We start from the raw sequence: 15,383 nt of genomic DNA, 5'->3' as shown, positions 1-15,383 counted from the left end.
AACATTTCACAACAAAATCTAAAATGTTCCTACAGCTAGCTGAAATGGTATGCTTGAGTATTCCTGGTCAGAATTTCTGATATAACACACCACTGCAGTAACTGTTGGGCATGTTAGCAATCTTGATAGCATAGCTCCTTTCATTTCAACCCTCGATTGGCCTTTAGAAGACAGAGTAAGTGAGGCTGTCATCCCATCTTCCATCCATATGAAATTGAATTTCATGAAAGAAACGTCACCTGGAGTTTGAGAAGTATGATTGACATCTTCCATATAGCTACCTTGTACTAGTCAAAACCATAATAACTGTAACCTGAGGCATGTGCTTGTGTCTGGGTTTGTGGAGAAGAACAGCTCAGAGAGGAAGGAAATGGAGAAGACCTCAACATACAGGTCACTCAATCACTATGATGTCCCTATTATTAACAAGTGCTTCCAGGCTATCACCTTCAATTATACTAAATGTACAGTGCATTTTTAACAGGGACAGTCCCAAACTGCTGGGGTCATTAGTCATCTGTTGCCTCAACTAAGAGAAAGACAACAAATGGCAAGAGGGTGAAGGTACCCAATAGTATTTCATCTTGAATTCTTAAAATAAATACAAACTAAGGTATAAAAGTAGATCTTGAGACCAAACCTCATAGCTGCCTTTATATTCTTGACCATGAAAGATATGACGCATATTTTTGGACCTTTATCAACTTTTAACAAAAAGTACATCTACCTAGTTAGCACATTTAAATTCCCCTTATGGCAACTTTAATATGTTTATTATAATATTTGTGTTAAAATATCAGGTTTTCTCTAGAGACAAGTCATTTGCTATAAGAAAGCAAACACTTATGATAAAAGAAATTAAGAACCTTCCAAGCTATTTTTGTTTAGCTTTTACTGGGCTCTTAATGGATATATAAGTCAGTGCTAAACAAAATGTGATGCTGTGAAGCTTCATGAATTTCTCATACTGAGTATGCGTAATTTCTTTAAAATGGTAGTATCCTCATTTGCTGTGCTGTCCACCAATTCTATTAGCCATAGACTGGGTTTATTTAAATGTGATTACCAAACACTAGGAGACTTGGAAGTAAATCAGTAATAAATTTGTGAACCATGATGAGGATGTATCTGGTCAGTTTCTTCCATGCCATCTTAGAAGTTTCATGCGTCTCTGCTCCAATTTCTGATATAACAGATATCATAGTCAATATGTGTTCTCCTAGAGAACATGAAATATATCTGATTAACTCATTGGTGATTCTTATTCCCAAATCTCTCTAAGACCTAGGGTAAGGCTTTGGTTGGCTTACTGTTTTTAATCTTTCATCAATGCTCATAGAATATATGCTATAAAATTCCACAGGTGAAGTCTGCTAAACAAAGCATAGATTTCTCTAAATTGTGCCTATCTCACCTAATTTTTTTACTGACTTGATCTTGACCTTGTTGACATTGTTGTGCAGAGACTGGAAATTCATGGTCTAGTGGTTGCCTTGCTTTTTTGAAATCACACCTGTAATGTGCTTTGAGTGACACATGAAAACTCCCTAGAAAAACTGTCATTCTGATATGTTCCGGGTCTTTGAGAGGTTAGTTTCTCACAGAACAAAATTATAGTCTCCACACAAGAATCAAAGCAACTATCTCTCAACTAAATGGACCTCTCTAATGAACACATTCATCCATTTCACACGAATAAGATACTAAACTTGGTAAATGAATATTAGACTATGAAGTTTTGAAACAACTTTGACACATAACTTCTGATAAATATCAATGGTTGAGACTTCAAAGGAATATTATTTGCTAACTGCATTGATAGCAGAAAATATAAAAAATTTGTTTTTTGAAACAAATGTGAACTCTCTGTAAAATTATATGTACTATGAATTACATTATATGTAGGAATGGAATCATACTAATTATTACTATTTTGGAGCTCTCATGATTAGTCTGTGATTTTGAAAGTCATAGATTTTAGGCATAAAGATAGATGCAAGCTTATTTTTTGATCTTTTTATCTTGTCTCTTGGTGAACTAGAAAAGCACATGGTGCAGAAGTACATTACTAACAATGATGAATACCATCCCAGAAAGTTCTAGTATGTTTATCTGTCAATAGATTTGGGGAAAAAAGGCTGTTTATGACAGAATGCAGAGATTTCCCTATAATCATGATATTGAACATGTTAGATTTTATGAAATTAATATACTCATGTGTAAAGCACTGAAAATATCTGCTAATTTCTGCATAGGTTTAGAAGAAGTCTTAACTGAAAAACATTAAAGTTAAATTGTGACTACAATAAGTATTAATTATAATAATTGTGACACCAGAACACAGATAAATTTATTCAGTGAAAGGACAAAACTTTCAAATATGATATTAAGATAAATTCACAGCATTTTTTAAAAACCTCAGTTCCAAAATTCAATTAATGTTAATGATTGCACACTACACCCTTCCATACACACATTTATAAAACAGCTTATGAGCACAGAGAAAAATAATCAGAAACTTTATGATTTTGTAAGTTCATTTTATTGGGAAAAATATTTTTATTTGTATTTATATATTAACATACTATGTTTATTTTCACAAGGTTTTTCTTTTTTTAACTAGTGTAATATGCTATTCATCAGCTTGTCTTTTGATAACGTTTGTGTTGACTCTGTGGTGTGGGAGGTCCTTCTGGCTATGTGTTGCTTTCATTGGTTAATGAATAAAGAAACTGCCTTGGCCTGTTGCTAGGGTAGAACTTAGGTAGGCAGGGAAAGCTAGGCAGCATGCTGGGAGAAGGAAGGTGAAAAGAGAGAAGCCATGGATCTTCCACCTGAGATGGACACGGGTTAGAATCTTGCCAGTATGCCACAGCCAGGCAATACACAGATTAATAGAAATGGGTTAAACTAAGATGTAAGAGTAAGCCAATAAGAAGTTAGAGCAGTGTTTTAATTAATATAGTTTCTGTGTGGTTATTTTGGGGCTAAGCTAGCCAGGATGCCGGAACAAACAAGCAGCTTGGTTCTCTTTGCAACAACAATGGAATGGTTTTAAATTGCTATGCAGAATAAACAGCTGTGAGAAATAATAAATTACTTTGTCATTATAACAGCTAAAATAAGATACCATATTTAAAATTATATTTAAATAAAATTATTATCAAAAGTAGGTGTAGCCTAAATTAATTATTTGTTACTACACCTCTAATTGTCCTCAGAAAAATATGCGTCTGCTTTAGTACAGATGCAGTGGGTCAGCATATCAATTAACAGGAAAATTCACTTCTTTAATAAATATAATATTGTTTCTATTTGATTCCCTTGTTTCTACATGAAGTCATTAATACATTCTAAAAAATATTTTTATAAGGAGTATTCTTAGTCTTTTAAAAATATTTTATACTTATCTAGTTACTCACCCACACATAAACATGAACATACTCACACATATGTGGAATGAATGCATGATGCAGGAGCATGGTGCATATGTGGAGACTAGTTCTCTCCTTTCCTTCAATTATATGATTTCTGGACAACCAGCTCAAGTTGTCAAGTTTGATGGCAATGAGCCTTTACCTAAAGTCTATATTGATGTTATCTATGCAGATACATATCTTTGGCATAGATATTTTATCACATTGGCAGAGTTATAAAAATTGGCAATATAGGAAGGTGATGTTTGGCATCAACATTTTGTTAGATGTTGCCATGTTACCTCAACAGATTTGAGACATGAAATATCATGTCAGAGAAAATCACTCCTCAACAGCCTCCCTCCTCATAATTTAGATTTTTTTGAGGGATATTTGTCATGGTATGATTTGTATTCATGAGTAAAATTATAAGAAACATTAAATCATTTCTAGCTGAAATATACTAGCAGTTGTAAAAATCTAGAATGATATTTGAGGTAAAATGCTGGTGTCTTAATTTGTATGCAGGTTGAAATGTGTGTTAATGGTTGCAATCATCTTAAAATGCAAACCATGCACTTAATACATGTTTTGTATAACTATCGCTCTTCATTTATATCCATGAAGACTGTAGGAGATAATCTGTTACAATCCTCTACTTTAGAGATAAATAGAACAAGATTTATAAAGACTAGGGGAACTACCATGATCACACCATGAGTTTGATTCTAATATCAATATATAACTTTAAAATATGAGATTTCTACAGGAACTTTATGCTGATGTCTGTTCTAATCAAAGCAATGCAGGCCAGTTCTGTTTGCTATGGTGATTTGGAGGTGCTTGCTGTGTTTCTGACTGTGATAATGATGTTGGCAATAGTTAACTTCTTTTTAGTGAAAACTGATGTGGGATTCCCCTCTGTATGCAGTGAATATTATTGGTTAATGAATAAAGAACTGCTTTGAGCCTATGGCAGGGAAGAACAGAACTAGGTAGGGAAAGCTAGGCTGTATGCTGGGAGAAAGAAGGGTGGAGTTAGGGAGAAGTTATGGACCCACTGCCATAAACAGACATGCTGGAACTTTGCTGGTAAGCCACTGCCACATGGCAATATGCAGATTAATGGAAATGGGATAAATTCATATGTAAGAGTTAGCCAATAAGAAGCTAGAGCTAATGGGCCAAGCAATGATTTTAATTAATACAGTTTCTGTGTGATTATTTCAGGTCTAAGCTAGCCTAGTGGCCAGGAACCAACAAGCAGCCTCCTCATTCAACAAAAACCAATTTTTTTGAGATGCAAATGCTATCTCCTTTATATAATGTTTGAAAACTGACATATATGTTTGCATTTATTTTGTCTACCACTAGCAAAGAAGGAAAATGATTATCCTGTTTATACAGTGTTTTGGGTTTTGACACTGTGACATTTTGTGAGTCTAGAGACATCAGCATCCCAGCCATTTTGTTGAGACACAGGAATCCTTTGAGATTTTTAGTAACATTATTGAGATTTAAAATAAAACTATGAGGATCTAACATGCAAACTCAGGCTGTACCTATCGTCAGAGGGCACCTTAGCCTGTAGACATATTAATATAAGTTTGTTTTCTGTATTCACAGTGGTGACTTCCAAAATGTAGGAAGAAATTAAATGCCTAAATTGAAATATAATGCCTTTATAAAGTACAACTAGGTAGGTTTATGAATATACAATGTACAAGCATAGAAAAGCTAAGGATATTTCCCAAGGAAAAAGAATATACAAAGTCATAACCACATTGTAATCTCATTTATGTAAATAAGTGATAAGAAAAGTGGATCCATAAATGCTGCAAGTCTATGCCTTTGTCTTGGCCTCTATATTTTTATTTTGTTGAAAAACTCTGCAGTCTATAGTGTGCTCCATGTTTGTACAGATGGCCTTTGAAGGAAAGAGAATCATGCCCCCTGGCTCCTCTAAAACATTAAAATATTTAAGGAAGAGTATGTCATATTTATATTCTAAGGCAAAAAAAAAACCCTTTGTTACAGTGTCATAGGGAAAAAGTACTGCATTTTAGGCACATTGTAGATATAAACATGAGAAATGATACTTCTTTAATTTTGTTATTGAATTATAGCACAAAATGGAAATGTGCAAGTAATATAGGGATTTATACCATGGGTGGATATAATGAAAAATGTATAATTAGGGAGACTTTTAACATCATCATTCACATTGGTGATCAAAGATTCCAAAATAAAAGAGGTAGTGAAAGTGTATTTTCTATCAGCAGTATATACAACATTACATTAGGATATGTGGAACATGTGTGTGTGTATGTGTGTGTGTGTGTGTGTGTGTGTATGTGGTGTGTGTGTCTGTGTATGTGGTGTGTGTGTGTGTGTATGTGTGTGTGTGTGTGTGCGTGTAAAACATCATCTATGAGGTTATTCTGTCTTCATCATCTCATGAGGAATAAGCTATTAGTTCTGTCATTTTGAATGTAATAAATATTGTTAAATTTTCATTTTAGCCTTGCAAACTTAGCAAGTACATTACTGTTTATATGTTTTTATAATTAATGACAGCAGTATGGTCTTCTCATGTAATTGGTCCATTTGTTCAGAAAGTTCCCACTGCTTGACTGATGTGCTCTGTGCTTTTCTCCTGCTGTGTCCCCACAGTCATGATGCTCAAAACATATAGAGTTTAAATTTATCTTGCTGTTGCCTTTCATATCTGTTTACCATTTATTTATAAGCAAAAGACAAGGAAGCTTGATGTGGGAATGAGATTTCATATACATTATTAAGAGTCGTTCTGTCAGAAGAACTACTTAATCTTTGGCACTATTTATGCAAACATTCAAGGTGCATCTCACATTATTCTGTGAGAGAAATAGATCTTATTTATGTTTTCTGAATACTTAAAATAGCTAAAGGAATGTTTCAACTTGCTGGAAAGCAGTTAGTTCATGAAGCTACTAAGTTCAAGCTCTACAGACCTTTGTGGTAATTAGTCAATCAGACTATTGATTTATCTTGTGCTATGATGAATTTAGCATATGCAAGGGTCTACAGACTAAATCATCATTATCATCATCAATGCCTTCTTCATTTTCCTCCTCTTCCTCTTCTCTTTATTTTCCTCCTTCAGCCTGTATCCCTGCAAAGACTCAATGACATGACCTGTTTAGGTCGGATTGTAACAATTACAGTCATTGCATGGTTTAAGCTTTGCTCTAGAAAATGGGGGTATTATGCAAACAGCTTTTGGAAATCTCTTTTCTCTTTCAAGTTCCCAAGAGGAAATCTGTGACTTAGCTAAAGAATTGAAGTGCAAATGATGCCCATTCAAGAAGTCTTCAAACTAGGCCATAAGCACAACTTTTAAACTTAAAAATCCATATAGGTAACATTATGTGGAATAAGCAGATTGTATTTACTTAGTTAGGAACACACACAGACACACACACACACACAGGAAAAGAGGCCAGGAATTTGAGAGAGAGCAAGTGGAGTATATGGGAGGGGTAGAATGGAGAAAATAGAAGGTGGACATAATGTAATTATGCTATAATTAAAAAAAATAAGTATTATTGAAAGTTGATATCAGTGTACATATACATGGCTTCACATAGGTGCCACTGCACATATATTAAAATCAGAGGACAATTCTTAGAATTCTTAGGAGATAGTTTTCTCCTTCCACGGTTTGCATGGATCTAACCCAAGTCATCAGGCTTGCACTAATAAGTATTTTACATTTTGAGCCATCTCACTGGTCCCGTATGTATTTAAGAACAGATTGTCTGGTTTGAGATTCAGTATGTCTTACTGATGAGAAATATCATTAAATCATAAGGATATTAATAATTTTGAGGTTTTTTATTTAAATCATATTAATTTACTCATTTTATATCCAGGTCACAGTTTCCCTCCCTCTCTTCTTCTCTCATTCCTTCCCCTACCTCCTCTCTGCCCCACACATCTACTCCTCTTCATTTCTATTTGAAAAGGGCAGGCCGCCCATGGATGTCAACAAAACACGGCGTATCAAATTGCAGTAGTACTATGCACTTGCCCTTGTATCTTAATACTAGGCAAGGTCACCCAGGATGAGGAACAGGTTCCCAAAATCCAACCAAAATGTTTTATCTGGCTTTTGGAAGTTAGAGTGCTTTAAAATTATCATTTCATTCATAATCGTGGCTGAGTTTTCCTTAGCCCTACTGTGGAATGCTGAGATGATTTGCAATGTTTTTCTCTAAAGAATGAGTTTATTATCAGTCCACGCAAAGGACAGGCAAGAAATCCAATAGGCTTTTTGTTTTGTTAGGTCTAATAAAGGATTTGCCAGCAATCTGTATTTCACTATCGAGAGTAAAATGAAATTTCAGAGCTACTGCCAACTTGTTGCTGTTATTTTGCTATTTTTATTTGTGTCTTCTCACTGATTAAATTACTTAGGTCTTAATTCCAAACTGGGGTGCATTAGATTACATTGTCTTGCTTTAAAAACACTGAGTGCATGTTCTTGTTTTCTTTTACACATTCTTATTTTCTTTTTGGCCCTTCTTTTACATTGCCTGTATGATAAAACTCTGCCTTGTAGCTCTTCACTGTTAGGACTGAGTCTCAGGCCTTTCTTATCTGTTGCTGTTCTTCACTTTAAAGTAGGGAGTCAGTCACTCTGAGAAGATATGACTCATGTACCTTGTTTGGTTGTAGATCTTCATCCAGAATCCCAGTGGCTCATGGACTTTCTTTTTTTTTCTCTTCTTTTTTTAAATTATCTTTTTCCTCTGTATCAATTCCCCTTGTGAATAGCCAATTTACAGAGTGACATTTGAAGAAAACCGAACAAGCCCTGCATGGGGACTTTTCTGGTTGGTGACTTGAAATGATTGATAGTGCATATAGCAATATCGTGTGTGTGTGTGTGTGTGTGTGTGTGTGTGTGTGACTGTGCAAATAAGATCTTAGAAATCATCTGTGAAAGGCAAATGGCTGTGTGTGGATACTTAGATGGTGTTCTATTGCAATATGCCCGAACACTCCATTCTGACTGTTAAAAACACCACATACTATAGTAGAGTTTTACTTGCTAATTATAATGTCACAGTGATCCTTTGATCTCTGACCCTGCGATGTTTCTCATTTGTGCTGACATATTCCATCCCCTTTTACTATTCTAGGTTTGTGTGCTGGAGAGGCAAATATTTGACTTCCTTGGATATCAGTGGGCACCTATCCTGGCAAATTTTGTACATATTATCATCGTCATTCTTGGTTTGTTTGGAACTATTCAATATAGACCTCGTTACATAACAGGAGTAAGTATTCTGCCTGCATTTACCTTCTCTATTGAACTGGAGAAATAGATAAACAAACAGAAGTCCTACAAACTAAATATACATCCTACTTTAAGAGTAGCATGATCTTAAACCATGTGTTTATTCTCATAGTTACAGACTACATCAATAGTTATTGAGTTTGATAATGGATATAATCATATTGTAGTTTCATTAATTGCACTTTGGGCAAATGTTTTCGTATAATTACAAGCAGAATCATGATCCTATGTTTCTAAATTATCAAGTTGTGGCCTCTGAATTAAGAAAAGTTATTAAGATTGTTTTCTCATTTAAAATAACTCTGTCTCAAAAATTAGATAAACATAGCTTAAAACCACTGCAAACAACTATATACTTTTGATATGAAATTTTTAATGCACATTATGGATAATATTTGAACTAGATGGAAGCTAGAATATTGTGGATAATTGTTTCTCTGTTGACCATAATTCTCGTTTTGGCTCAGAGAAAGTATTTGGCATTCCTATTCAAGTTAAACATATTTAACATAAAAGTGAAATTCAATTGTGTTACAGTTGCTATGGGAAGCATAACAGGATTTCTTTTCTTAACTTTGTATGTGCCTCAGACTTCTATTGTCATTCTTCATTAATGTAGGGTTTTTGTTGTTGTTGTTTTTTTTCATGTTCAAACATTTTGGTCCATTCTATGTTTTTCATGGACAAATATTTATGGACTTATTTCAAATGTTAAACCCTATTTGTTGTTACACTGTCTGTTAGTACAACTTAAGATCGGTCTCCTTGGACTTACATCACCAGGGCTTCTCAAGTTTCATGAAACTTCCTTCTCATAGAAGGTGTCATTGTCTGGCCAGTAAAGTACTCATAAACACAGGACACTCACTGGAACTAGGGAAGAATGTAATACAAGATGCATCCAAGAGGTTCAGTGCCATAGGTCATGCATCCAGGAATGTGCTCTGAGAAAGAGTATGCAACATTTGTAGTAAGGTAGAGATCTACAATGTAAGAAGTATTTAGTTGAAAGCTAAAATTTTTCTATTTGAATTGTGATGGTATTGTCCATTTGACAAATTCTTACAAGCATAGAAATTATTTTTTATCAGATTCACTTTTATTGTTCTTTGTTTCCTTCTCTAGTTGTACTTCTTTTTTTCAATTAGTCTCCCAACCTTTGAGTGTGTGTGTGGGTGTGTGTATGTAGTGTGTGTGTGAATGACAATGCCAGTGAATAATTAGGGTTTCTGGGAGGAGCACAGTCTATAGATACAAACATAAATAATTGGGATGCACTTTAACATTGTGTCCTAGGAGCAAAACAAGTTTGCTAATATTTATCCTAGAACCTATGATTTCCCTCGTCAATGGCATTTGCCCAGGTTGACAGGATCAGGAATGCATTACCTAGTGAGGAATGTGACTCACATTGAGTCAGAAAGATTTAATTATTCTCATAACAACTATGCCACTATTGTGCCAGTAAGTTTATCTTGTCTGTCAGATCAGTACTGCAACATGCCAAGTCCACATCTGTTAAGACTCTGGATGCCTCTTCTCTTCCAGCAGCTGGCATTGCTCTTTCTAGCACAATGAATTCTAGTTAGAAAGAGGGTACTTGGTTTGTATTTCTGTGTCCCATAGCCAAAGTAAATAGTATCTTCATAAACATGGTCTTACATTCAAATTTTGGTGGGCAACCAAGAACAATGGCAAGAGCCTCCATATTTTTGGCTGCCTGTGGCTCTTCCCTAACCAACAAGTCATAGAGCTGTGTCTCATATTTGCCAATGAGGGTTTGTTTAATAATTGTTGGCTTCTGAGAGCAGCATTGTCCACTCATGCAGTATACTTTCATTCAAATTATCATTTATTTTCTAGTTTTTTTTTAAAAAAAAAACAGCAATATTTTTAGTAGGATTTTGAAATTATAAGTTTCCATATAGTATGTTTCAATACTAAGTTTTCATAATTATTAATTGTGGTTATCTCTGCCTCCCATAACTTTCTTTAACCCCATGTCAAACCAGTTTGATCTAAGGTAGGGACGATAGCACAGTGGCTAGGAATGGACCATTTGAAGTTAAAGTAGCAAGGCTGAAATCTTGAGTCTAATATGTTATTTGTGTCTGTGCACAACTTTGTCTCATCTAGATTCAATATATTTTTGAAAATACAAGCATCGATTATGTTTTCTCATGAGATTTTAGTTGATTTACTATCAACTATAAATGGAAAATGTGACTCTGTGCCTTTTGTGATTTTATTCCTATAATTAAAGTTGCATTCAATATCATTAAATAAATATCACATCTGTATTTATGAGTAAATACTTGGGATGAAGATGAAAATGTCTGAACAATTTAAAAATGGAGAGGGAAGTGTTAGGTAAGAAGTAGGATAGTTTATGAAATACATTTATCACAATGCTTACTATTCAATGGTGTTCAATGCAAATTAGCTGTAACATTTTCCTTATTACTATTCAAAAGTAGCATTAAATAATGCATTGTAGCTCTAGTCTAGGAAAGAATGTAAAACAAAGCAATGGTTGAACTGTTTTCTTTGCCTTTCCTTGCAAGAACTTTAAGACTACTCTGTATTCAGTTATAATCTTCCCTTAAGATGTAGATCTTTGTCTAGTTGTGTGTTAAAAAACCTTGGAACCCTCCTGAGGTTCTGTGTCACAATGCATTTTCACACTGCCCTCATTTGCTCTCTATTATAGGCAACACACTGGGTTTAATTTTTTTCTAGAGACACTGTCATTTATTGGGAATTATTTGCCTGTTGCTGATGCTAAATTTTTGTATTTTAACTCTGTTGGCAGAGGCTGTCTATTCCCAGCTGCTCAGACACTAAATAATCACTCACAAACTATATTATTTGCAATACTGTTTGGGCAATAGCTTAAGTATATTTCTACCTACCTCTTACATCCTAAACTAACCCATCTCCATTAGTGTGTGCTTCACCACGAGTTCGTGACCTACCAGCAAAGTTTTCTTTTGGTGGGTTCCTGCAGAGGCATCTGTCTCCTGCAGCTGCTACATAGCTTCTCTTTGATTCCACCTACTTTCTCTTCTACTTGGAATTCCCACCTTGCCCTATACTGCTAATTGACCGAAATGGCTTTATTCATTAACCAAAAAAAGCAACACATACACAGAAGGATTTCCCACACCTTAACTTAGAAAGTTCTAGGTTGGAAACATAACATAAAATTCCTGCTTAACAATCTTTTTTTTTTCCTTTAGGTTATTTCTCTCTACAATCTCAGGTCATATTCAGCAAAAACATTGCAAATAGCTCTGACAACTGCTTCCTTAACAAATCTCTTAATCAGATGAGCATGTCCACATGTATTCCACCTGAGTTCTCAATTATTTCAGGATCTGGCCACAATCACTGTTCCCAGAATTTACATTGAGTTGTGTCTATATCCCTAAAACACAATTTTCTTGCTGTTTTTCCAATCTCTACTAACCCTTTCTTCTCTTCTATGAGCTTTTCTCAAAACCAGCACTAGCTTTTAGAGTGGTAGAGTATTACTCTATTTTTAGAAATAATTTTAAAAGTTATCTGTTTCTATGTAATTTCTTTGACTGAGGGTCCAAAAGTGGCTTCAGAAAAAAAAATAAGAACATAGCATAAAAATGGAATAAAATTACAGTTTGTCCAAAGAAGACAAAGAAATTGCAGTGGAAGAATCTTAAATGGAATCATAAATGATAGGAATTCTACTTCAGGACACATCTAAAGAAGACAAATGCATGATTGGAGACTCTAGCTGACATTGATGCATCCGCTGCAGTCCAGACTGAAGGCTTAGATCATAACAATGACATTTATTTAATTCTTTCTTTTCTAAAGATGTCCCTTTGTGATTTTTATATTTGTCATTTTGTGTTTCTTATCAGTAGTTCAATATAAAATTAGGCAAGCTCCGATGTTCATTTCTGACAGGTATTATAGACAGTTTTATGTTTTCTTTACATGTGTATTGATGAACAGTATTGGAAAATTGAAAAATTTAATGCATATCATCATATAGAAATTTTAAAGTTTTGATTTAATATGAAGTTATGAACATATAGCCCATTGTTCATTTAAGCAATATTAATTTTAATGCTTATATCATCCATTCCTATATTTTACTATTATAACTTTTATAATGTTCTTCATGAAAAATATTTTCGTGTTTATTATGAATTGCTCCTTATAATAATACCCAATAATAAAAGTATATGAGTGTTTTTAAGATATAACTGATTTTCATAATCCAAATTGTAGTAAATTATTCTGTGTCCAACAATTGCACTGAGTCCTTGCCTGTTCTGACAAACAAGTGGCTCATATTTAATATGGAAAATTTGCTTATATTTAAAGTCTTTACTGAAGTAGATTTTTTATGCTATCATTACTTGTTTTATGTCATTTTAAGGTGGTAAATTTGGAATGGTTGTTTGTTTTTTATGAATACTTATTTTAAGAATTAATGGTAAAATATATACTATTGTATAAAACATCAAATAATACATGATTTTCTCATATATTATGTTATAAATATATAGCAAGGTATTATATATTAGAATATGTCATATCGCATAGAAATAACTAAAGTACATTAGTAAGATTTCATAAAACTAAGAAGGCTGTACATTAATATAACAATATTTTTGAGAATCATAAAAACTATGTAGATATTTTCACTTAAAATGCTACAAAACTTTATTTTAATGCTTATTATTTTCATCTCTTTAAGCTCTTTTTGTCTTTGTAATTCATTCTATTTCTTTTGAAATTTTAAAAAGTTAAATATTATATTAAAATATAACTAGTAAGACTTTATCCATTATGTCCATCTTTACCAAAACAAAAATGCCAGTGCCCTAAAATGTGCTTTAAGGAGCAGGCATTCATTCAAAGCTTGTGAGTATTCTCTGAAATGCTAAGTACAGCAAAAACATAAAGAGATTAGGCAATGACTTTTTTTCCATCACTAATTTTCCTGTTCATAAGCATAAAGGAGAACAATTTTCAAATTTAAAACAGTCAGTTATAACAAGCAATCTTTAGTCTTCTTTGAGAGTCTCTGGTATTTAGAATAGTGTAATATGATCAAAGAAAATGAAATAGAAAATTTAAATTCCAGATAGGAATGCAGATACTATAGAAAGAGCTGATATTGTATAATTCTTGACAATAATTTGATTGAAAAGGTCAAATTATCTCTGGTTAACTCATTCAAAGATAAATATATGCTTCTGATGAAAACAGGACTTTATGTTGGAAATCAAACTGTGTAATGCATGTTTTCTTGAGCCCAAGATACTGGCAAGCCTAATGCAGTGTTGGGTATCGAACACAGTTTGCTAAGGACAAAAGCGTGGATGAGTTTCACTCATCAGTCCTTTTGTGACGTGGAAACATGTAGGTTTCTCTTGGCTGTAGCCACAGCAGCTTTCCTATGAGACTGTCCAAGAGAATGCTACTCTGACACTCAAAGTATTTCTACCTTCCTCTTCTCCCTGTCTCTCTCTATTGCTCCCTGTCATTCTGAGTCCCCTAATATCGCTTAGTCAAATTCCATAAAAAGCAAGAAAGAATGTGGTGCACTAAAATAGTAATATTGACTAGTGCCACATCCTTGTCGGTTCTCTTAGTTATGTCCCTCTACAAATCCTACAAAACTCCTACCAACCTTCTGCACACTGCATACAAAGGTGCCTGAGTGGGAAACAGGGGTGGCAGGCTGTTGATCCTTGAGTTCTAATGGCTGAGCTGAACTTGTAGCCATCATGTATGTGTCTTGACTTCACTAACTGTGCCTTCTTTGTGAGAAAATGCTAAAGAAACAGCCCCTGCCATGTTGGGCCAATAAAAGACCCCCTTTGCAAATCTTTTGGTTATAGCAGTTTGGAAGATTTATATCTATGTAATGATTGCAAGAAAAGGAATTCTGACCTTCTGGTATGCATTAACTGCTATAATCAGCTATGGTATTATTTTTCATTATTCGTGGAGACCATAAACAAGCACTTTTGGGGAGTGCTTATTGGGTCTATTCTCAAGTAATTTGCTTTTTGGTTGTAATGATGTTGCCTCCCTAAATACATTTGCACTCCTTGAAATTATTTGAAGAAGTTATTCTGTGTTCAAGTAGATACTTCCTTGCTTTTTATTTAAAAAATAGAGAAAGGTATCGGGAAGAAAACTTCTGATAGCTAAAACATTAAAACTGTGTTTCCTGTGTTCCAGACAGACAATCAGTGTAGATTAGTGACAATCTCTTGAAACAGAATCTAATTAACAATATGACTCATGATGGGAAGTCATTGTGAGAGTATTTTCACATAGGCTTAGGAGGAGGACAAAGAACACAGCACAGCATGTTTCATGGATTTGGCCTGGAGTCCTAAATAAAGATAATAATGCAGCATTGTGAGTGCAGTGTATTCTCTCAGGAACATTCACTTCAGAGACAATGTGAGTCACTTATTGTATGAGAAGATACTCTGTGGATTCCTGTTAGCGTTGGGTTCTGACTAAGATTTTTAGTATGTGTTACTTATAATAATTGCAATTCAAATGCTTATTTTCAAATCTCTTCATATACTTACAATGAAATTTTTAAAAAT

The 15,383-nt window shown here is 34.0% G+C and overlaps 1 protein-coding gene across 1 annotated transcript in view; it reads left to right on the top strand.

Moving 5' to 3' along the window:
- The first annotated feature begins 8,410 nt into the window (after positions 1–8,410).
- The window catches only part of Nkain2 (sodium/potassium transporting ATPase interacting 2), a 588,739-nt gene continuing 581,766 nt past the window's right edge, over positions 8,411–15,383 (top strand). The window contains exons 1-2 of the mRNA XM_042055566.1: positions 8,411–8,416; positions 8,603–8,740. Of these exons, the coding sequence (XP_041911500.1) occupies positions 8,411–8,416; positions 8,603–8,740 (144 nt within the window). The remainder of the gene's footprint in view (positions 8,417–8,602; positions 8,741–15,383) is intronic.

Source organism: Arvicola amphibius, chromosome 8 (genome assembly GCF_903992535.2).
Source record: "Arvicola amphibius chromosome 8, mArvAmp1.2, whole genome shotgun sequence".
Taxonomy (NCBI): domain Eukaryota; kingdom Metazoa; phylum Chordata; class Mammalia; order Rodentia; family Cricetidae; genus Arvicola; species Arvicola amphibius.
This window is presented reverse-complemented; position numbering and strand designations above follow the sequence as displayed.